At 43.1% G+C, this 25,309-nt stretch overlaps 1 protein-coding gene across 1 annotated transcript; it reads right to left on the bottom strand.

The window, feature by feature from the left end:
* Nucleotides 1–7,735: 7,735 nt before the first annotated feature.
* Nucleotides 7,736–17,318, bottom strand: LOC136053341 (protein maelstrom homolog). Its single transcript, XM_065744105.1, has 12 exons — nucleotides 17,187–17,318; nucleotides 16,639–16,725; nucleotides 15,847–15,943; nucleotides 14,431–14,586; nucleotides 13,866–13,907; nucleotides 13,163–13,290; nucleotides 11,760–11,814; nucleotides 11,117–11,258; nucleotides 9,931–9,993; nucleotides 8,991–9,123; nucleotides 8,638–8,716; nucleotides 7,736–7,851 (listed from the first exon to the last, which is right to left on the bottom strand). Exons 1-12 carry the CDS (start codon nucleotides 17,316–17,318, stop codon nucleotides 7,736–7,738), a joined length of 1,230 nt encoding a protein of 409 aa, XP_065600177.1.
* Between the last annotated feature and the right edge of the window lie 7,991 nt (nucleotides 17,319–25,309).

Genomic DNA, 25,309 nt, shown 5'->3' with positions numbered 1-25,309 from the left:
CCTCGTGGCCCGAGCTTGGTTTTGAGATACGTAACAGGAGTGTGGAGGAGCTGAGAAGGCGTGCATTTGCTTGGAAAGGCAAGCTTAGTTATTAAAAATATTTTGAGAGCTCATGTCTTAGGGCCGCAAAAAGATTCCTGGGGATAGAATGCTTTCCCTATGAGGACAGGCTGAGAGCTGGGGCTGTTCTGCCCCAAGAAGAGAAGGCTCCAGGGAGACCTGGGAGAGACCTCTCTATCTAAAGCTGTAAGAAGGAGGAGGACAGACTCTTTAGCAGAGCCTGTGGTGATAGGACAAGCGGAAATGGTTTCAAACTAAAAGATTTAGAGCGAATATAAGGAAGAAATTTATTACAATAAGGGTGGTGAGAAGCAGGAACTGGTTTTCCAGAGAGGTGGATGCCCCATCCCTGGAGACACCCAAGGTCAGGCACCTGATGGAGCTGGAGGTGTCCCTGTTCGTTGCAGGAGAGTTGGACTGGATGACCTTTAAGGATAAAACCGTTCTATGATGCTGTCTGTTACAAAACTGAGACATCTGTATAGACTCTTGTGGGTTTTTGTTTGTTTGTTTGTTTTGATATATCTCATCGAGTACCTGATACTTGTTTCATTGAAAATTTGCATGCTGAGCCACGGTTCAAATAAGATAAAAGCTGGAAACAATCAGATGTATATCATCATGGTGAGCAGCATGAGTTGCTTCCTCCCTTAAGCCTTCTATTGATCTCTCTCAAAGTACTTGTCACTGGCCAGAATAAATTAAAAACTAAAAGGAAATTAACAGAGCAACAACCACAATTAACTGTAGAAGAAAATTTTAATCTGTTACCAGAAGGGATTGTGAAATATGATTGCCTGCAATGGAAGACTGTAAGTTTGATCTGAAGCAGGGTAACTGAAATGGCAGTGTCAGCATAAGATCTGATTAAGTTCTAGCCAGATTTTTCTTCTCCTAGGTGTGTGATGTCTGCCACATTGCTTGCTGTTCCCTTTACCTATGGGGACCACCTTGATGGGGAATCATCTTCAGGATGTGGTTGCAGTTCCTGCATAGCCTGCGTGGTGTAGCAGAACAAGAGCCAGCTCACTGCTTCTCATGCAGCCAACTTAACTGAAGGTGTCCCAGAAATCTCAATAAAAATGTAGCTCTGGCTTGGAAGATTCCTTCCAATCTTCTACCACGGAGTGAATTTACTGTAAACCTAGACACAAGGATCAAAAATACTTCTAAAGACTTCCATGTGTTTCCAAAGGACAACTTTGCCTTTTCCCCTCAGTGTAGCTTCTTTCTTTATCTTCTGTCTAGGTAACTGAGTCTGTTTAGCTTGAAAGGAGGTAACTGCTGTCTAGGCTAAAATCTTTAACTTAGCTAATTGCGTTTGTCACTGCCGGAACTGCTGGCAGATAAGGTCAGATCAGATTGCTTTTGCATCTCACTGGTGGCTGGTTTCTCTGACGGTTAAAAAAAGCGGATGCAGTTCAGTCTTCTGGAGGCTCTTATATCTTGTTCAAATCCAATTAAACAGTTTATGTTATGCTGTTTGTGAACCACTGAATGGGTTTGCTCTTAAATTTATGGGAAGAGCCAATGACATTACTAAAAACATATAAAATCTTGATGTGAATTTAACGAGAATAACTTTTTAAAGTCACTATCACTCTTGTGCAAAATCATTTATACCTCAGACTAGTTCCTGATATATTAATACTAAATGTCTCAAGTGAGACTGCAAGAAATAACTCATCTTTTAAATACAAACTTTTGCAGAATCTAGCTTTTTAGCCCCAAAGGTGAATATTTCTTTTGTATTACTGTGTGAGTGTTGCTAGAAGTGAACCTGTGCACATTTGCTTTCGTTTCTTTCACAGTGTGCTTTTCTCTCGTGCAGCTTTGTGACCCACCCTTTAACAGTCCATCCTTTTAAAAAATTCAGATAATGTGTGCATCAACTCTGAAAAGGACAAGGTTGCAGTAATAGCACTCCTAGGGCCACATGTGTGGTTGAAAAATAAAATGAATAAGCAACAAGGAGGGAAAGGTTTTTCCTACATAAGGTTAAGGAAGAGAAAAAAAAGAGGGCAGAGATCATCTTTGGAGCACAGTGTCATCAGTGTTCCTAGCCCTGGCCCTGGGAAAATCTCCCTGTGATTGAACTAGAAACTCATGTTTTAAGTATGCAGTTGCCTGCTGTTTAACTTAGCTGGCAGAAGAGGCCTTTAAAGCATTTATGCTGATTTGTAAATAATTTTTGCAGCATTGGGGCCGTTCCAGGGGATAAAAGCAAGCGTTGTGCCAATGTTTATACGTTACTTTTTCACTAACTACTTAATTCAGTGAAATTACTCAATATACCAACACCTGACTATTAGATCTCTGGCTTGGAAATCCAGCTCCAGAACTGGAGACCTGTGCTTTCCCATCCATGTATGTATTACATGTCTCAAAAAATTGCATGTCACAAAATATGGTCAGTGTACACTGAAAAACTGTCAGGAACTTTGTTGCCACTAATGCTGCTTCATTCATTCAGGATTTGTGGCAATGACCTTCTTTCCAAGAAACCTCTTACAGCAGTTTATCAGAAGGATGAACAAAGTTACTCTAAAACAACATGGCAGCAATTCCATTTAATGTTGCCCAGTGATCCACTAAAGCAGTGCCTGCAACACATTTGGGGAGAAGATGGGGAAGTGAACAACACTTAATGAATTCCTAGGAATTAATGTATACATACCTAACGTTGATACTCACACCCCTCGCAAGATGGGAACTGAGCAGAAATGGAGTGGCACTCCAGACAGTCAATAGTATATTTCTATTTGGTTATGTTCAGCTTTCAGACGGAAGAATACACACGCATATGCTTTATCTGTGCATGAAAAAGAAAGCAACAACAGAACACCAGATTTTAAGTGCTCACAAACCATTTTCCCATCTGCAGGACTACCAAGATCTGTTCACCAAACTGGGAAGAACAGAACAGTATTATTCTGATAAATCATTAATAGTACGCTTGCTGAAAGAAATCTTGCTAAGATATTTATATATTATTTTTTCCTCCTTCTAATAGTACCTCGGAAATCTAGCAGTTATTTCGTGTGTAATGAAGTGTACAAAGGAAAAAAAGAAGTCCATTTCAACAATCCAGCAAGCCAAAGTCAAGGCAAATGGCCACTGTTATACTTGTTTCACTCACAAATCTATCAAGGAAGGCAAGTGGGATGGTGAGGCATGATTTTGGCTTGGCAAATCCACGCTGACCGCTGCCACTCTTCTCCTCCTACTTCACATACCCAAAAAAATGTGTTCCAAGAGGGCTCAAGCCACGATCTTTCCAAGAAGCACGGGAATTTATCAGTTTATGGTTCCCCAGACTGTCTTTCGGCAGATAGGTGCAATATATTTGCCTTCCATCCACTGTTACACTTCTCATGCTTTCTGAGACCTTTTCAGGACAGAACAGCTTTGCAAGGATATCAGGCAGCCTTCTCATTCTCATAATCTATATTTCTGGGGTGACTGGGGGTTCCCAAGAGTTAACCATGTTGGAGGCTGAAATAAGCCTCACTGGTAAAGACTGTCAAAAATATCCTATTGTGACTGGCCCAGGGGCTCCATGTATACTTGGTATTGATTACCTCAAAAGGGGATATTTTAAGGATCCCAAAGGGTATCAATGGGCCTTTGGAATAGCTGCTGTGGACGCAGACAACGTTAAGCAGCTGTCTGCTTTGCCTGGCCTATCAGAAGATCCGTCTGTTGTGGGGTTGCTCCAAGTGGAGGAGCAACAGGTACCGATTGCTACAAAAACGGTGCACAGACGGCAGTACCGAACCAACAGGGATTCCTTGCTCCCCATTCATAATTTGATTCGTCAGCTAGAGAGCCAGGGAGTGATCAGCAAAACTCACTCACCTTTTAACAGCCCCATATGGCCGGTGCGTAAAGCCAGTGGAGAACGGAGGCTGACGGTAGATTACCGTGGCCTGAATGAAGTCACACCCCCACTGAGTGCTGCTGTGCCAGACATGCTACAACTCCAGTACGAACTGGAGTCAAAAGCAGCCAAGTGGTATGCCACCACTGACATTGCTAATGCCTTCTTCTCAATTCCTTTGGCCACAGAATGCAGGCCACAGTTTGCCTTCACCTGGAGGGGCGTTCAGTACACCTGGAACCGTTTGCCCCAGGGGTGGAAGCACAGCCCAACCATTTGCCATGGGTTGGTCCAAACTGCATTGGAACAGGGCGGTGCTCCTGAGCGCTTACAATACATTGATGATATCATTGTGTGGGGCAATACAGCAGGAGAAGTTTTTGAGAAAGGAGAGAGAATAATCCAGATCCTTCTGCGAGCTGGCTTTGCTATCAAGCGAAGCAAAGTGAAAGGGCCTGCACAGGAAATTCAGTTCCTAGGTATAAAGTGGCAAGATGGACGTCGTCACATCCCTACAGATGTGATTAACAAAATCACTGCCATGTCTCCACCCACCAGTAAGACAGAGACCCAAGCTTTTTTGGGTGTAGTGGACTTTTGGAGAATGCATGTTCCAAACTACAGTCTCATTGTGAGCCCTCTCTATCGGGTGACGCGGAAGAAGAATGATTTTGTGTGGGGCCCTGAGCAGCAGCAGGCTTTTGAGCAAATTAAGCAGGAGATAGCCCGTGCCGTGGCCCTGGGGCCAGTGCGGACGGGACAGGATGTAAAGAACATCCTCTACACTGCTGCTGGAAAGGAAGGTCCCACTTGGAGTTTGTGGCAAAGAGCTCCTGGAGAGACCCGAGGCCGACCCCTTGGATTCTGGAGTCGGGCGTACAGGGGGTCTGAGGAGCGCTACACTCCAACTGAGAAGGAGATCTTAGCCGCGTACGAGGGGGTTCGAGCTGCTTTCCGAAGTAATCGGTACTGAAACGCAGCTCCTCCTGGCACCTCGACTGCCAGTGCTGAACTGGATGTTCAAAGGAAAGGTTCCCTCTACCCATCATGCTACTGATGCCACTTGGAGTAAGTGGATTGCGCTGATTACACAGCGAGCTCGGATGGGGAACCTTAGTCATCCAGGAATCCTAGAAGTGATCACGGACTGGCCTGAAGGTAAAAAGTTTGGAACAATACCAGCAGAGGAGGTATCACGTGCCAAAGAGGCCCCACCATATAATGAACTACCAGACAATGAAAAGAGATATGCCCTGTTCACAGATGGATCCTGTCGCATTGTGGGTAAGCACCGCAGATGGAAATCTGCTGTGTGGAGCCCCACACGACGAGTTGCTGAGGCCACTGAAGGAAAAGGAGAACCAAGTCAATTTGCAGAGGTAAAGGCTGTCCAGCTGGCCTTAGATATTGCTGAACGAGAGAGGTGGCCAGTGCTTTATCTTTACACTGACTCATGGATGGTGGCAAATGCTTTATGGGGGTGGTTACAGCAACGGGAACAAAATGGTTGGCAACGGAGGGGTAAACCTATTTGGGCTGCTGAACTGTGGAGAGACATTGCTGCCCGAATAAAGAATATGGTTGTAAAGGTGCGCCATGTAGATGCTCATGTTCCTAAGAGCCGGGCAACTGAGGAACAACAAAATAACCATCAGGTAGATCGAGCTGCCAAAGTTAAGGTGGCTCAAGCAGACTTGGACTGGCAACACAAGAGTGAATTATTTTTAGCTCGCTGGGCCCATGAGACCTCTGGCCATCAAGGAAGAGATGCAACATATAAATGGGCTAGAGACCGAGGGGTGGACTTAACTATGGATGCTATTGCACAGGTTATCCATGACTGTGATACGTGCGCCACAATTAAACAAGCCAAGAGAATGAAACCTCTTTGGGAAGAAGGGCGATGGCAAAAGTATAAATATGGGGAGGCGTGGCAGGTTGATTATATCACCTTGCCACGAACTCGCGATGGTAAGCATTACGTGCTCACCATGGTGGAAGCAACCACTGGGTGGCTTGAAACATATGCAGTACCCCATGCACCGCCCGAAACACCATCTTAGGGCTCGAGAAACAAGTCCTATGGCGACATGGCACTCCAGAAAGAATTGAGTCCGATAATGGAACTCATTTCAAAAATTCTCTTGTAAATACTTGGGCCAAAGATCATGGTATTGAATGGATTTATCATATCCCCTATCACGCACCAGCTTCTGGTAAAATTGAAAGGTACAATGGGTTGTTAAAAACCACATTGAAAGCAATGGGTGGCGGAACATTTAAGCACTGGGAGAAGCATTTGGCAGAAGCCACCTGGTTGGTCAACACTCGAGGATCCATCAATCGTGATGGTCCTGCCCAATCCAGATCTCTACCTACTGTAGAGGGAGATAAGGTCCCTGTAGTACATGTAAAGAACATGTTGGGAAAAGCAGTTTGGGTCCTTCCAGCTTCTGGAAAGGGCAAACCTCTCCGTGGAACTGTTTTTGCTCAGGGACCTGGGTCCACTTGGTGGGTGATGCAGAAGAATGGGGATGTTCAGTGTGTACCACAAGGGAATTTGATGTTGGGCGAGTGCAGTCGGTAATTCCATGTATATACTTATATATGTTGTGTGTGTGTGTATATAATGCATGTTAATCACTGTTCTTCTATACACATATATCAAACATGATGTAGTGATGTGGAATAAGGGGTGGAATGTCATGGTTTTATGATTTTTGGTACTGGTATTCCACATCGTAACATCATGTAGTGCATTTAGAGTTAAAGAGTTAATGCTCCAGCTCCGTGGATCATCGATAGTTCCAGGTATACCTGTCTCAGAAGAGAAGAAGAACTCCATTCCCCAGAGGACTTTGCGATGCTTTGCGTTCTTACGTGTTTACGCTCAGAGGGAAAGATAAAAACTGTCTGCGGTCACGGGACACTCTCTTTCCTTTTGGGATGGACTCAGCAGTGGGTGCTCGCTGCCGTCCGCCTTCAGCGTTAGCGTAAGGCCTTCGGTTTATCGGACACTCTCTCTTGCTCATTTTATTTGATTTATTAGCTTTAATTCCAATTATATTGTATTACATTGTGTTATTTTGCTTTCCGATATCTTATTTAGTAAATTAGCTTTCCTCCTCAGATCGCTGCCGCTGTTTTGTTCCTAGGCCCATCTCCCTTTTCCCTTTCCCCCTTCCCTGGGGCGTGGGTCCCCCGCACCAATCGTCACAGAACCGGGCCGAACCTGCCCGTAAACCGTTTGACAAACTGTCACCACACTTTTTCATAGAATATCTGCTTTTTTGCATCGAATGACTACTCGAGTTCTCAGTGGGTGGAAGAAACCAATTCTGAGCAATCCTTTGAGACCATGACACTGTATACTCTCCAGTGCATCCTGTCATACCTCCACTGCTCTCTCCATTTGTAGAGAGTTACACTGAAATTTTATCTTCCATATACAGATGAGGTGAAGGGGGTTACTAAAGAAAAAAAATAAAGCAGCACTTGTTTAAAGCTGGAGTGGCCACTAAAGAATTTCTAATTCAATGATGTTGCTAATCACTCTTGAATTTGCACTCCATCCATTAAGAAACAGAACTACCATAGCATTTCTTTTTAGAGAGGACACAACTTCAAAACATCTTCCAGATCTTCTCTAAGTCCAGTAAGTAACAGTTTCATCATTTCAACAAGAACTTGAACAATCAAAAGTTGCACGTAAGATGTAAAGACAACCAACATTTTCTCCAGACAGCAGTTTATTTCCTTAAGAAAAAGAAAAAGATACAGATGTAAAGAAGATTTTCAGTGGCTGAAAGATGAGCTCAGGTCACGTGTATTTCCCAGCCATCGAGTGACTCCTCTTCCGCGTGTGGTACTTGTTCCATAAGAAGACATCTTCAAAAGGAGTGAAGAATCACCTAATGAAATAGTTTACAAATGAAATAAATCCTTGAAGCTTGCATAAACTAATGGAATTTTCTTTTATATGCTGTGGAGTGGAATGTGTTCAGTATTTCTAACAGGAAAAGTGAGAAACAGGTTCTGCCCTCCATAACCACCAAGTCCATGTAAGATCTCATGATTTATATTTAGAACAGTTTCAGCATTTAATTCAGTGTGTGTTATCCACGCAAAAACATAAGGTGCAAACTCAGAGTTCTTACAGTTATTTGTCTTGCAAACCTTATTCTGTTCCATTTTGAAGGTTAGCCACATATTGCACAAATGAATCAAGTGCACATACTTTATATTAGAAAGATTTTAGCTCCAAGAAGAGGACTTGGAGCAAAGTTTTTTTTTTATAAATCCAGGAGTAACAAAATACTTGCAAGAAGTATGTGCAGAGTCAAATGGTACAACTCCAGAAGAGAGATGGTATTTTAAAGGTTGCCCTGCCTCAAAGCATCTAAACATGCAAGAAAGAAGTAAATATGACAAAACAATAAGGTGTTATAAAACAGCAGCATTCATGAGAAAAATCTGATTTTGTATAGACCTACTGACCACAGTTTTTGGTCCAGTAACAGTGTAGTTATTTCATCTAGAGAAATTCAATGATATCTGCACAAACCTAGCTCACGCAGAGCTGAGTTCTATGCTGCTGACAGACAGTAACTTCTGAGCCCAGAAATTTGAAAAAGCTGCAACTGGATTATGTTTAAATACTCTCTTTCCCTTTACAAATGAGGAAATCTCGAACTCACATCTAGAAGGGACAAGATCTTGAACTCGACTTGGAGAAAGGATGCATTTACCCCTTCCAGAACCCCTGGCCTTCATTTCCTGCAGAAAGAAATAAGCATTCAAAATAAGAAGTCTTCTCTAAAGTGGCATGCGTAACTATTTGTGATACCTGGGAGTAGTAGTAATAAATAACACACCACAAGAAACTGCCCAGCTAGAGATTATTTTCCTTTTCTCAGTCTACCAAGTATTCCTCAAAAAAAAAAAAGCATCCAAAACAGAAGATGGCTAACCCGAAATTACCAAGTGTGTTCTGTCTAGAAGACTTGAGTTAACTTGAAATAACACAGGAAAACAATTTGAAGAACCTGACCTGAAAACGTGCAGCATCCAGTATCAGTTGCCTCAGATTGTGACTGAAGCGGAAATACAAGTCTTCAAGAGGCAGGTGAGCAGCTGTCAGTGAGACTCCATACGAACCAGCGAAAGATCTACTGATGCAATAACTTGACCAGGGAAATAAAGAAATCAAGAAAAGCTTTGTTAATAGGGTTGTAATGCTTATATACAGAAACACAGCATTCTTAGATCTTCAACTGACAAGGCCACCACAGATCAAGACGCAGAGATGACAGAGGGCAAAAGGATATTGTCAAAGCAGCTAACAACCCTGAATGCTTCCAAGTTCACCAGCATATTCTATCAAATTAACACAGTCACTTCCCCATGCTGTCAAATGTAACCACTCATAAGCATTAAATCCATCACTGGAAATTTGCTTAATACTGGTTGTTTTTTTTAATAAAAAATTAATTACTATTTCTCTCAAATAATATTACTACTATTGACTGAGATCTTAAACTGCATTTCTTTCCCAACTATTTGTCCTTCCCTCAACCTAAAAAAGAGAAGCTTGCGTATCTACATTATATGTAAAACAGTATACAAATTTCTAGAGATGGACTAAAATATACTGAGAATTTCCCATCGAACTGAAGCTTAGTAAACCTCTGAAGACAAACACTGAATTTGAACAAAGAACATTTCTTTCAGCTCTCCAATAGCGAAGGTAGTGATGACCAAGTGATGGATATTATCATAGACATCACGTTATACCAAACTGCTACAGCAGCATACTGCTTTACAGTATTAATACAAAAACTAAAGTGAAAATAGAATGAAGTCCTGGAAGTGCAAGAAATAAATAAAACTCAAGATTCAGAATCACCGTGCTCAAAGCAATCGGGGCCAAAAAGCGTGTGTAACAAAATGAAATGCCATCACACTGCAGATAACTCCTGTGAAATACTCACGCCATTTTCTTACAGGATGCCAAAGCACAGTAAAGTATATCATTCTCTTCATGCCACTTGCACCTACATAAAATGAAACGGAGGTTTACTGTCTAAGTATCTACATCTTTAATCAACGCGAACAGTTGGCCTGATCAGAAGGAACAGGAGCAAACATCAAAGGTTATCTTTTGTCTCAGTGATCATCCATTTAAAATTACACAGATGACCAACATTTACTAACAGATCTAGATGACTTATGTAGAGTTGAGAACTGCACTTAGCCAGCAACCTTCCAGACACTGTGGCAGAGACAAAAGGAAACCCCATTAAATTCTGATTATCTTTAAGTTTCCCACTACAACGAAAATCCCTCTTAATACAACCATCCCCGTTTCATTCTGCAAATGTTATGAAGTACTTTTTTTTCCTCCGTTCTCTTTAATGCTTTCCTCTACTGTGAAGTAGTAGTTTCTTTCAGAAGGAAAGAAACAGCAGTGATTACTCAGTGATCTAGATGTCCATAGCATAAGCAGATTTTCAGGGATAAGTGCTAGTAGACAAAAAATTCAATAGAATTAAGATCAAATTATTAATTCTTCTTTATAACAGAAGCATACTTCAGCTTTTCTCCACTGTTAACTGTATCAGTGCTAAGTATTCTGCAATGCCTCTAGGTACTATATAATAGAACACAAGGATCCAAAAGTAGTAAAAACATTACTGTTCAAGACATGTAAGGAAAAGAAGAAAAACAATCCTATGAAATACATGCATTCTAGCATTATAAAAAGAATTCCTTCAGGAAAGTGTGAGATGTAACTTGACTCTTGAGCTTGTTTTCTGCCACTAGAAAGCACATCTAGCTCATCATCACAGTTGCAGTGTGAGGTACATACTAAAATCCAGCTTCTCAAGGCTCTGAATCTCCTCACTTCTATGACTTCAAGTATCACAATATATTTTCTTTTTTTAACTGTCCTTTAAATCAAGCTCCAGACTCAGCATTAGAGACACCGGTCTTTTTTTTTTTTTTTTTTTTTGAAAGATAGCAACGCACATCTCCTGTTTTAGCCACGCTGTGATAAGAAATCTTTTGATGAGATGGTTTCCTGAAGAATTTAGCCTAGCTGTGCACAAGCTGCACTTAAGGCACCCAGACACATCAGAACAATACCCATTTCCACAGAAAAAGAAACCAACATACCTGGTATTACTGGAAAAATCCCACAGGACAACATTTAGCTCTCTAAACACCCAAGCGTTGGATGGCTCCTTTTGGCATTCCTTCTGGTGCAGTTTTATTACCAGGTCTTCTACAGTAAGAAGCTCCAGAGATCTCCGAACACCTATAGCCCAGAGGAAATCCACATCAGCATAACATCCACTCTTTTCAGCCAGCCTTTGTTCACTCTTCATCTTCTTCTATCCCTACAGTCACGTAAACCTCAACAAATTATTCTGCCACTGATATTAATAATATCTGGCATTTTATCAAGGCAGGTCCTATACTCTCTCAGTTTACTCCACTATATCCTACCTACAGGCCATCTTTCCTCAGAAGCTGCTAGTTCCCCCATCTGTTCCCCTACACTCACCTTCTCAGTAATCTCACTGCTTCTGCACCTTTTTCTGGTTGTACTCTTCATCTGCTCATTAGCCGGTTAGCTGACTAACCATGCAGCATTTATGGGGAGGAAGAGAAGAAGCACACGCAACAGTTCTAGCTATCAGTATCAGCTTTTATGAAACTCCTGAGACCTGAACTCCTTCTGACCAATACAGCAGTCCATGATCAGATAACCCTCCTTTCTTGGAGAAACAAAAGCCAAAAACAACTGTTTTCCCACCTGCTACACGAGCCATTCGTTCAAGACACCAGCTGATTCGGAATCTGCCATCAGACTAGAAAAAGAAAATCTCAGTCACATTCAAGAACATAATAAGTACAGTATATAATTTAATATCTGCAAGACCTCAGGCTGCACTTAAAAAAAATCATTCCCAAAACAAAAGTCCATGTTTATATACAACCTCCCGGAAAATTACCTTGAAGAGGAATCAAATACCAAGGCAGTCTTCCAACCAAATCTCAGGAGAAATTCTGGGCTAATACATGGAGACAAGTTAACTGTTAACTCATACTACAGCCATCTCTACTAACTGCTGTATGTTATTTTCCCTCCATGCACAGCACTTGTATTTATATATGGAGCCCAAGATCTAGATCCTCCACTCCTTTTATGAGTTAACTAGCACTAGGCTCAAGGGGAATAAAAAAAATTATATATAGTTGGCACGATGCTTACATTCCTCTGAACCTCAGTGTTTTATTTCACTCATCAGCAATTCAGCAAAAATAAGATGTACAGCATTCTCACGTGAAAAGTCATTAAAGTGTAAAAACATCCTCAGAGAAGCGAGATTACCCAACTATTATCCAGTACACTCAAGTTAAGTACAATCTTAAAAATTCCAAACAGTGTCAGAACAGTCTGAAATGCTCATCAATAGACAGAGCCAGACACGCAGGCTGTGAATAAGTAGGCAGAAATTGTGTCGCTCATTTCTGGAAAGGTTAGCTTCTTTCTCTAACAGAGCAGGGGTTTGTATGTGTGGCTAGGTGTGGAAGGAAAAAGAACAAAAAAGGAAGCTTGCTTATTTAGGTTCCATATCATTTTTAGTTCCTGCAAAAAGCTGGAAACAAAAAAAACAGGTTTCAACTGCCAAACTTATGTAAGGTAATTTCTTTCTATAATGGAAGAAAACTTTGAGTGTGTCATCGTCCCAACCTCCCCCATCACTCATTTGCACACAGAATGCGCATTAGAGCAAAGTCTCTCCTTGATTACCCACTGGAAGAGAACTCAGGTTTTGATTTTGAGTGCCTTACTTTGACCTTGTGTAGGTTAAGACAAATTACTAATACCAAATGGTATAGTTAGTCAAAAGAGATTGTATACTTTATCTTCTGGATAATCCTTCTAAACAGACAATTGATAAGAAGAGAAACACTCAGCTGTTTCCAAAGATTGAAGCTCGCAAAAGAAACTCCACAAGGGAGGGATCTCTTGCAACAAGAGATCCTTCCCTGATGGTGGTCAGCCCTTAAATGGGGTCCGGGAGAGGTGGAGTCAGACACCACCCCTTCCAGTCATACAGGTGCACTGCCTTCACCTGTGCTCCCACAGCTGCCTCACTGCTCACCTCAGGTGATCAGTGGTTCAACAGTTCCCTTACACCCTGATCATACCTTGCAGTAAAAACGAGGACAAGCACCTCCAGCTGGCTGGGCAAACTTAAGAAGTTCACGTATGACAACTGGGTAGCAAGTACGCGAAAGACAAAATCCAGACAGAGGAATCTTATGAGTGGCATCACCTAGCAAAAGGTGAAGAGGATAAAATTTTAATTTATGAGAAATTTTGTTTCTTAAACCACCATCTGCCCTCCTCTGTAATTTGATGTATATACATCTATACTTAAAAACAATGCCTCTCTTTCCCTACAGAGAAGATGTGTAATTGAAGCTACGAAAACCTTATTTCCTGAAAAAGGCTAGCAATCTGGGCTGTGAGCAGATGCATGCACATCTACCCCTTTTGAGAGGTCATTATCTAAATACTTGACGTAGGATAACATAAGCCAAGTTTGTTCCCTGTGCACACAAGGGGAGTAATTGTACTAACGGAAAGAGACAATCTATAAACACTGCTTAAGAGTCACGAGGGAAACACAGCAGTGAAGAGCTCTGCTGTTTGAGGGTACAAGAAATAAGCAAGGTGACTGCAGCAAGCTGTCCTCTCACCCCTTGCTCTTCAAAAGATGACAGGAAGTCCCCAGAAGGGGAAGCTTCCAGGTGAGACTTACAAAACAACTGGATATAGAACAGATAAGCAGAATCCAAAACTGTAAAGCCTTGCATAGCACTCTTCTTCTCCTCCACTGATACTCACTAGCAGCCTGGCAGTGATACCGAAAACCAAGTGGTGGTACTTCTGCAGAAAAACACGAGGAATGGGAGAAAAAGAAACAACCGTCATCCATCACCACAGTGACAGATCCTTAACTCTGAAATAGGCAGCAGATTTTTATTTATACAAAGGAGCAGCTTCACCTTCCCCTGTGGCCTTGTACAACTACCACAACTATTCTTGAAAACAAATATTTTCAGTTGCATTCATTTGAAGAGTATATTGCATTGCATTTATAAGTTAAGCCCAGAACAAACATTCCTCAGCACGAAATAAAGCACAAACATCAGAAGTGCCCTTTGGATTTATTCTGCCCTCTACAAAGCTTCATGCAGACCAAGTACTTAAGTAGATGTTCAAAAGCAAGCAGAAAACAGCAATGCTCAGTTATTTAAAGTAGAAGTCTAATCGCTTGTAGCTAAAGAAAGAAACCTATCTTAATATCAGAAATCTAATGAGCACAGCAGCAACTGGCACTAGAAAACTTCCCTCTCAACCCAGAGCAAGATGAACTACTTCCAGGCTACCCCCCTTCCTTGGAAATCACCTGCATCTATGAAGTGATGGAAGTCAGCCATTATGCCCTCCTTCAGGGAGTACTTGACACACCCGATTTCACAAGGGAGGAAGCGCTGATCACAGTGGGACGGCAGCTTGCCGTGACTGTAGATGTCCAGGAAATAGAAGATGTCTGCAACCACAGCTGAAAGGAAAAAAATAGATATAATTTTGTTACTTTAATTAAAATTAGAAAATAAAGTATCTTCTATTGGTTTTGAATGACCAAACAATACTTTAACTAACAGTCACAAACGCTACATAATGCTGTTTCTGAAGTTAAAGATAGTACCCACCCTTACACTGTGCCCCTCATCAAAACAAGTAAACAAAAACCTTATTTGTTCTACTAAAATGATGTAGTAGGCTAGATTCTATGATACTCAGCACCACCTGTCCCAAGCTTAAGTTCTGGCACTACTTTACATGGATCTTGATTTCCACAAGCTGCAGTGGGAAAGGAAGACAGACCTCCTGAGTGGAGCTCTTTTCACAAAGAAAAAAAATGAATCCGGTATGGGCAACCACGCAAGACTTTCACTGAGAAATATTAAGGAGCAAGATCATAAAACGCATCTCGGACTCAGCTGAAAGATCAGTTATGCCAGCTCAAGTCACCATCATCAACCTGATCAAGTTTACATTATAGCAACAGCTGAGCATAGATTCTGGCAGTGAGAAAGCTAACAGATATTACACTTTTTCAACAGAGCTACTATTTTCTGAGCCTGCATAACTATGACATGTTCAAGAGACTAGTTAGGTAAAAGGCTTGAGCAGAAACTTGACCAAACAGCACAGATACAGCTTCTATTAACTGGCTGTTTAACTTCTATTGCAAGTGTCACCATCTATCATTTTCCACAATAAAACATGTTTGTTACTTAATTCTAATCCAAACATCCATTTGAAGACGAGGTACAGATGGTAAAAAGCTTGCTTTTCAAGACACGTGGAAACTAGCCAGGATGTCCCACAGGTACTGACCAAGTACTTACCCATTTATATCATTTATATTATATAGGTGTTAGATTAGTTTGAGCTTCTTGCCCTTGGATCTCAGTACGAACATTCTATTATCCCAAACTTGGATTAGGCCTTGTAAATCACAAATGTCAGAGCAAAAAGCCCTGAGGGAACTGTAAGTAATGTATTAGTAACAATACACCCATTAAGCTAAAAGAAAAACAGGTAGTGGAATTATTTCAAGGGATGCAGAGGAGCATTTGCACCAACTACACGAGGAAAGGTCTTCGTGGGCCTACACCATCACTAAGAACAAGCACACATCTGACAAAGGCAACTACTGCCAAAATGAAAACTATCTTCGTACGGGTACAACACAGAATATCTTTAGAAGGCAAGCTTTTATCTAACAGCACCGGCTACTGTAAGATCACTGTACCCTGATCACTCATCCATGATATAGCAGAGGCATCAAGAAGAGATGTCACTCTGTACGTCTCTGTAGTCACGTGAGCAGGTACTGGATTCTTAGGGCCCTAGAAAAGATGAGAAAACTCCATCAACTAACTCTAATGAAATTCATCACCTCTTACCAAAGAAAGACAGGATGTCCACTGCTCATTATGGCTAAGTGGAACAAATTCTTAGTGTGTATACAAGTGCCTGAAGACTTGAAGGCTAAGGCAAGAATACTAACAGAGAACGGTTATCTTAGTACCTCAATCAACACACAGTTGGAAGGAATTTCAGCTAAGCTTCTGAAGTGTAATAGAAGTATTAAAAAAAATTGTTTTGTTCAACTTAATGATGCATAGAAGGAAGTTTTCAGACTGAAATCTTCAACAATTCCCACAACTTTGATAAAGAAACCTCAAAACGCTCATTTGCCTTTGATTAGGATAGGTATTCATCTGAGCTGATAAATCCCTGAGTAACTAGACTTTTCTGTGGCTATGAGACCAAGAGGGAGTTGCAGTTCTATTAATAAAGTCCTGCACATCCATACACGAACAGTGAGCTCTTAGGGCAGCAAAAAGATTTGGGCAGATGCCCAGAAACCTCAGAGGCTTACACGATGCAATCTAGGCATAAAGTGTGAGTAACATCCACATTCACATTCCAGATAATTGTCTCTGCCTGACAAGGGCTGATAATTATCAGTTTACAGTACTCAGAATGAGCAATTAGCCCCATTGATGCAAACACCACTTGCTCCTTCCTGCACCTTTACCTCCTTGGCTGCAGCTTGCAAGGATTTCTTTTCCTTCCACTTCAGAGCCTTCTCTGCATAGACCATCTTCTCCTCCTTTGTCAGCAGCTTGAAGCAAAGAGAACCATCAATGCCTCTGTACCTCTCCCTTCAGCAACCCCACAAATCAACGTTTCCTTGCTTCCAAACGGAGTCTGTCAATTCTCACATAACTCCCTCACAAAGCCGTTTGGCTTCAACGCAGGGCACCCCACGAGCACACGCTCCCTCAGCACCCAAAGGCGCTGCCATCCCACAGAGGTCTTCCCCTGAGGCCGCCCTCCATTCTCCCCAAGCCCTCTCCCCTGAACAACAGCCCTCTCCCCTGAACAACAGCCCTCTCCCCTGAACAACAGCCCTCTCCCCTGAACAACAGCCCTCTCCCCTGAACAACAGCCCTCTCCCCTGAACAACAGCCCTCTCCCCTGAACAACAGCCCTCTCCCCTGAACAACAGCCCTCTCCCCTGAACAACAGCCCTCTCCCCTGAACAACAGCCCTCTCCCCTGAACAACAGCCCTCTCCCCTCACCGCCCACTCCTGGCTGAGGTGAGGAATGCCATCGCTCACTCGGCTCACGGGCAGGCCGCGCTGCCGCAGCAGGGGCAGATGCTCACGCACGAAGAAATAGTAAGGGCTGCGAGAGCGCTGCGAGCGAGACATGGCGGCCACACGCCTCGTCCTCCACAGCCACACCACCACAGCGCTGCAAAGGGGCGCTGCTGGCGGGGAGGGAGTACGGCGGATTAGAGGGCGCCTGCTTTCCTTTTAATGTGTGGGTAGTGCCGCCTCCTGCAGGTGCAGAGTTGCCGAAGGCCTTGAGGGCTCTCAAAGGCAGTTAACGGCCTCAGCAGCGGCCCTGGGACGCCGCCCTGAGCTGGAGTTCGTTGAAGCTCGAGCCTGGGGGGCAGCCTCGTGGCCCGAGCTTGGTTTTGAGATACGTAACAGGAGTGTGGAGGAGCTGAGAAGGCGTGCATTTGCTTGGAAAGGCAAGCTTAGTTATTAAAAATATTTTGAGAGCTCATGTCTTAGGGCCGCAAAAAGATTCCTGGGGATAGAATGCTTTCCCTATGAGGACAGGCTGAGAGCTGGGGCTGTTCTGCCCCAAGAAGAGAAGGCTCCAGGGAGACCTGGGAGAGACCTCTCTATCTAAAGCTGTAAGAAGGAGGAGGACAGACTCTTTAGCAGAGCCTGTGGTGATAGGACAAGCGGAAATGGTTTCAAACTAAAAGATTTAGAGCGAATATAAGGAAGAAATTTATTACAATAAGGGTGGTGAGAAGCAGGAACTGGTTTTCCAGAGAGGTGGATGCCCCATCCCTGGAGACACCCAAGGTCAGGCACCTGATGGAGCTGGAGGTGTCCCTGTTCGTTGCAGGAGAGTTGGACTGGATGACCTTTAAGGATAAAACCGTTCTATGATGCTGTCTGTTACAAAACTGAGACATCTGTATAGACTCTTGTGGGTTTTTGTTTGTTTGTTTGTTTTGATATATCTCATCGAGTACCTGATACTTGTTTCATTGAAAATTTGCATGCTGAGCCACGGTTCAAATAAGATAAAAGCTGGAAACAATCAGATGTATATCATCATGGTGAGCAGCATGAGTTGCTTCCTCCCTTAAGCCTTCTATTGATCTCTCTCAAAGTACTTGTCACTGGCCAGAATAAATTAAAAACTAAAAGGAAATTAACAGAGCAACAACCACAATTAACTGTAGAAGAAAATTTTAATCTGTTACCAGAAGGGATTGTGAAATATGATTGCCTGCAATGGAAGACTGTAAGTTTGATCTGAAGCAGGGTAACTGAAATGGCAGTGTCAGCATAAGATCTGATTAAGTTCTAGCCAGATTTTTCTTCTCCTAGGTGTGTGATGTCTGCCACATTGCTTGCTGTTCCCTTTACCTATGGGGACCACCTTGATGGGGAATCATCTTCAGGATGTGGTTGCAGTTCCTGCATAGCCTGCGTGGTGTAGCAGAACAAGAGCCAGCTCACTGCTTCTCATGCAGCCAACTTAACTGAAGGTGTCCCAGAAATCTCAATAAAAATGTAGCTCTGGCTTGGAAGATTCCTTCCAATCTTCTACCACGGAGTGAATTTACTGTAAACCTAGACACAAGGATCAAAAATACTTCTAAAGACTTCCATGTGTTTCCAAAGGACAACTTTGCCTTTTCCCCTCAGTGTAGCTTCTTTCTTTATCTTCTGTCTAGGTAACTGAGTCTGTTTAGCTTGAAAGGAGGTAACTGCTGTCTAGGCTAAAATCTTTAACTTAGCTAATTGCGTTTGTCACTGCCGGAACTGCTGGCAGATAAGGTCAGATCAGATTGCTTTTGCATCTCACTGGTGGCTGGTTTCTCTGACGGTTAAAAAAAGCGGATGCAGTTCAGTCTTCTGGAGGCTCTTATATCTTGTTCAAATCCAATTAAACAGTTTATGTTATGCTGTTTGTGAACCACTGAATGGGTTTGCTCTTAAATTTATGGGAAGAGCCAATGACATTACTAAAAACATATAAAATCTTGATGTGAATTTAACGAGAATAACTTTTTAAAGTCACTATCACTCTTGTGCAAAATCATTTATACCTCAGACTAGTTCCTGATATATTAATACTAAATGTCTCAAGTGAGACTGCAAGAAATAACTCATCTTTTAAATACAAACTTTTGCAGAATCTAGCTTTTTAGCCCCAAAGGTGAATATTTATTTTGTATTACTGTGTGAGTGTTGCTAGAAGTGAACCTGTGCACATTTGCTTTCGTTTCTTTCACAGTGTGCTTTTCTCTCGTGCAGCTTTGTGACCCACCCTTTAACAGTCCATCCTTTTAAAAAATTCAGATAATGTGTGCATCAACTCTGAAAAGGACAAGGTTGCAGTAATAGCACTCCTAGGGCCACATGTGTGGTTGAAAAATAAAATGAATAAGCAACAAGGAGGGAAAGGTTTTTCCTACATAAGGTTAAGGAAGAGAAAAAAAAGAGGGCAGAGATCATCTTTGGAGCACAGTGTCATCAGTGTTCCTAGCCCTGGCCCTGGGAAAATCTCCCTGTGATTGAACTAGAAACTCATGTTTTAAGTATGCAGTTGCCTGCTGTTTAACTTAGCTGGCAGAAGAGGCCTTTAAAGCATTTATGCTGATTTGTAAATAATTTTTGCAGCATTGGGGCCGTTCCAGGGGATAAAAGCAAGCGTTGTGCCAATGTTTATACGTTACTTTTTCACTAACTACTTAATTCAGTGAAATTACTCAATATACCAACACCTGACTATTAGATCTCTGGCTTGGAAATCCAGCTCCAGAACTGGAGACCTGTGCTTTCCCATCCATGTATGTATTACATGTCTCAAAAAATTGCATGTCACAAAATATGGTCAGTGTACACTGAAAAACTGTCAGGAACTTTGTTGCCACTAATGCTGCTTCATTCATTCAGGATTTGTGGCAATGACCTTCTTTCCAAGAAACCTCTTACAGCAGTTTATCAGAAGGATGAACAAAGTTACTCTAAAACAACATGGCAGCAATTCCATTTAATGTTGCCCAGTGATCCACTAAAGCAGTGCCTGCAACACATTTGGGGAGAAGATGGGGAAGTGAACAACACTTAATGAATTCCTAGGAATTAATGTATACATACCTAACGTTGATACTCACACCCCTCCCAAGATGGGAACTGAGCAGAAATGGAGTGGCACTCCAGACAGTCAATAGTATATTTCTATTTGGTTATGTTCAGCTTTCAGACGGAAGAATACACACGCATATGCTTTATCTGTGCATGAAAAAGAAAGCAACAACAGAACACCAGATTTTAAGTGCTCACAAACCATTTTCCCATCTGCAGGACTACCAAGATCTGTTCGCCAAACTGGGAAGAACAGAACAGTATTATTCTGATAAATCATTAATAGTACGCTTGCTGAAAGAAATCTTGCTAAGATATTTATATATTATTTTTTCCTCCTTCTAATAGTACCTCGGAAATCTAGGAGTTATTTCGTGTGTAATGAAGTGTACAAAGGAAAAAAAGAAGTCCATTTCAACAATCCAGCAAGCCAAAGTCAAGGCAAATGGCCACTGTTATACTTGTTTCACTCACAAATCTATCAAGGAAGGCAAGTGGGATGGTGAGGCATGATTTTGGCTTGGCAAATCCACGCTGACCGCTGCCACTCTTCTCCTCCTACTTCACATACCCAAAAAAATGTGTTCCAAGAGGGCTCAAGCCACGATCTTTCCAAGAAGCACGGGAATTTATCAGTTTATGGTTCCCCAGACTGTCTTTCGGCAGATAGGTGCAATATATTTGCCTTCCATCCACTGTTACACTTCTCATGCTTTCTGAGACCTTTTCAGGACAGAACAGCTTTGCAAGGATATCAGGCAGCCTTCTCATTCTCATAATCTATATTTCTGGGGTGACTGGGGGTTCCCAAGAGTTAACCATGTTGGAGGCTGAAATAAGCCTCACTGGTAAAGACTGTCAAGAACATCCTATTGTGACTGGCCCAGGGGCTCCATGTATACTTGGTATTGATTACCTCAAAAGGGGATATTTTAAGGATCCCAAAGGGTATCAATGGGCCTTTGGAATAGCTGCTGTGGACGCAGACAACGTTAAGCAGCTGTCTGCTTTGCCTGGCCTATCAGAAGATCCGTCTGTTGTGGGGTTGCTCCAAGTGGAGGAGCAACAGGTACCGATTGCTACAAAAACGGTGCACAGACGGCAGTACCGAACCAACAGGGATTCCTTGCTCCCCATTCATAATTTGATTCGTCAGCTAGAGAGCCAGGGAGTGATCAGCAAAACTCACTCACCTTTTAACAGCCCCATATGGCCGGTGCGTAAAGCCAGTGGAGAACGGAGGCTGACGGTAGATTACCGTGGCCTGAATGAAGTCACACCCCCACTGAGTGCTGCTGTGCCAGACATGCTACAACTCCAGTACGAACTGGAGTCAAAAGCAGCCAAGTGGTATGCCACCACTGACACTGCTAATGCCTTCTTCTCAATTCCTTTGGCCACAGAATGCAGGCCACAGTTTGCCTTCACCTGGAGGGGCGTTCAGTACACCTGGAACCGTTTGCCCCAGGGGTGGAAGCACAGCCCAACCATTTGCCATGGGTTGGTCCAAACTGCATTGGAACAGGGCGGTGCTCCTGAGCGCTTACAATACATTGATGATATCATTGTGTGGGGCAATACAGCAGGAGAAGTTTTTGAGAAAGGAGAGAGAATAATCCAGATCCTTCTGCGAGCTGGCTTTGCTATCAAGCGAAGCAAAGTGAAAGGGCCTGCACAGGAAATTCAGTTCCTAGGTATAAAGTGGCAAGATGGACGTCGTCACATCCCTACAGATGTGATTAACAAAATCACTGCCATGTCTCCACCCACCAGTAAGACAGAGACCCAAGCTTTTTTGGGTGTAGTGGACTTTTGGAGAATGCATGTTCCAAACTACAGTCTCATTGTGAGCCCTCTCTATCGGGTGACGCGGAAGAAGAATGATTTTGTGTGGGGCCCTGAGCAGCAGCAGGCTTTTGAGCAAATTAAGCAGGAGATAGCCCGTGCCGTGGCCCTGGGGCCAGTGCGGACGGGACAGGATGTAAAGAACATCCTCTACACTGCTGCTGGAAAGGAAGGTCCCACTTGGAGTTTGTGGCAAAGAGCTCCTGGAGAGACCCGAGGCCGACCCCTTGGATTCTGGAGTCGGGCGTACAGGGGGTCTGAGGAGCGCTACACTCCAACTGAGAAGGAGATCTTAGCCGCGTACGAGGGGGTTCGAGCTGCTTTCCGAAGTAATCGGTACTGAAACGCAGCTCCTCCTGGCACCTCGACTGCCAGTGCTGAACTGGATGTTCAAAGGAAAGGTTCCCTCTACCCATCATGCTACTGATGCCACTTGGAGTAAGTGGATTGCGCTGATTACACAGCGAGCTCGGATGGGGAACCTTAGTCATCCAGGAATCCTAGAAGTGATCACGGACTGGCCTGAAGGTAAAAAGTTTGGAACAATACCAGCAGAGGAGGTATCACGTGCCAAAGAGGCCCCGCCATATAATGAACTACCAGACAATGAAAAGAGATATGCCCTGTTCACAGATGGATCCTGTCGCATTGTGGGTAAGCACCGCAGATGGAAATCTGCTGTGTGGAGCCCCACACGACGAGTTGCTGAGGCCACTGAAGGAAAAGGAGAACCAAGTCAATTTGCAGAGGTAAAGGCTGTCCAGCTGGCCTTAGATATTGCTGAACGAGAGAGGTGGCCAGTGCTTTATCTTTACACTGACTCATGGATGGTGGCAAATGCTTTATGGGGGTGGTTACAGCAACGGGAACAAAATGGTTGGCAACGGAGGGGTAAACCTATTTGGGCTGCTGAACTGTGGAGAGACATTGCTGCCCGAATAAAGAATATGGTTGTAAAGGTGCGCCATGTAGATGCTCATGTTCCTAAGAGCCGGGCAACTGAGGAACAACAAAATAACCATCAGGTAGATCGAGCTGCCAAAGTTAAGGTGGCTCAAGCAGACTTGGACTGGCGACACAAGAGTGAATTATTTTTAGCTCGCTGGGCCCATGAGACCTCTGGCCATCAAGGAAGAGATGCAACATATAAATGGGCTAGAGACCGAGGGGTGGACTTAACTATGGATGCTATTGCACAGGTTATCCATGACTGTGATACGTGCGCCACAATTAAACAAGCCAAGAGAATGAAACCTCTTTGGGAAGAAGGGCGATGGCAAAAGTATAAATATGGGGAGGCGTGGCAGGTTGATTATATCACCTTGCCACGAACTCGCGATGGTAAGCGTTACGTGCTCACCATGGTGGAAGCAACCACTGGGTGGCTTGAAACATATGCAGTACCCCATGCTACCGCCCGAAACACCATCTTAGGGCTCGAGAAACAAGTCCTGTGGCGACATGGCACTCCAGAAAGAATTGAGTCCGATAATGGAACTCATTTCAAAAATTCTCTTGTAAATACTTGGGCCAAAGATCATGGTATTGAATGGATTTATCATATCCCCTATCACGCACCAGCTTCTGGTAAAATTGAAAGGTACAATGGGTTGTTAAAAACCACATTGAAAGCAATGGGTGGCGGAACATTTAAGCACTGGGAGAAGCATTTGGCAGAAGCCACCTGGTTGGTCAACACTCGAGGATCCATCAATCGTGATGGTCCTGCCCAATCCAGATCTCTACCTACTGTAGAGGGAGATAAGGTCCCTGTAGTACATGTAAAGAACATGTTGGGAAAAGCAGTTTGGGTCCTTCCAGCTTCTGGAAAGGGCAAACCTCTCCGTGGAACTGTTTTTGCTCAGGGACCTGGGTCCACTTGGTGGGTGATGCAGAAGAATGGGGATGTTCAGTGTGTACCACAAGGGAATTTGATGTTGGGCGAGTGCAGTCGGTAATTCCATGTATATACTTATATATGTTGTGTGTGTGTGTATATAATGCATGTTAATCACTGTTCTTCTATACATATATATCAAACATGATGTAGTGATGTGGAATAAGGGGTGGAATGTCATGGTTTTATGATTTTTGGTACTGGTATTCCACATCGTAACATCATGTAGTGCATTTAGAGTTAAAGAGTTAATGCTCCAGCTCCGTGGATCAGCGATAGTTCCAGGTATACCTGTCTCAGAAGAGAAGAACAACTCCATTCCCCAGAGGACTTTGCGATGCTTTGCGTTCTTACGTGTTTACGCTCAGAGGGAAAGATAAAAACTGTCTGCGGTCACGGGACACTCTCTTTCCTTTTGGGATCGACTCAGCAGTGGGTGCTCGCTGCCGTCCGCCTTCAGCGTTAGCGTAAGGCCTTCGGTTTATCGGACACTCTCTCTTGCTCATTTTATTTGATTTATTAGCTTTAATTCCAATTATATTGTATTACATTGTGTTATTTTGCTTTCCGATATCTTATTTAGTAAATTAGCTTTCCTCCTCAGATCGCTGCCGCTGTTTTGTTCCTAGGCCCATCTCCCTTTTCCCTTTCCCCCTTCCCTGGGGCGTGGGTCCCCCGCACCAATCGTCACAGAACCGGGCCGAACCTGCCCGTAAACCGTTTGACAAACTGTCACCACACTTTTTCATAGAATATCTGCTTTTTTGCATCGAATGACTACTCGAGTTCTCAGTGGGTGGAAGAAACCAATTCTGAGCAATCCTTTGAGACCATGACACTGTATACTCTCCAGTGCATCCTGTCATACCTCCACTGCTCTCTCCATTTGTAGAGAGTTACACTGAAATTTTATCTTCCATATACAGATGAGGTGAAGGGGGTTACTAAAGAAAAAAAATAAAGCAGCACTTGTTTAAAGCTGGAGTGGCCACTAAAGAATTTCTAATTCAATGATGTTGCTAATCACTCTTGAATTTGCACTCCATCCATTAAGAAACAGAACTACCATAGCATTTCTTTTTAGAGAGGACACAACTTCAAAACATCTTCCAGTAGATCTTCTCTAAGTCCAGTAAGTAACAGTTTCATCATTTCAACAAGAACTTGAACAATCAAAAGTTGCACGTAAGATGAAAAGACAACCAACATTTTCTCCAGACAGACAGCAGTTTATTTCCTTAAGAAAAAGAAAGAGATAGAGATGTAAAGAAGATTT

This window comes from Cyrtonyx montezumae, unplaced genomic scaffold, assembly GCF_038088225.1.
Source record: "Cyrtonyx montezumae isolate F1298 unplaced genomic scaffold, pur_monq_1.0 scaffold_3, whole genome shotgun sequence".
NCBI classification, from domain to species: Eukaryota; Metazoa; Chordata; class Aves; order Galliformes; family Odontophoridae; genus Cyrtonyx; species Cyrtonyx montezumae.
The sequence above is the reverse complement of the archived record's forward strand: the minus strand, read 5'-3'. Positions and strand labels throughout refer to the sequence as shown.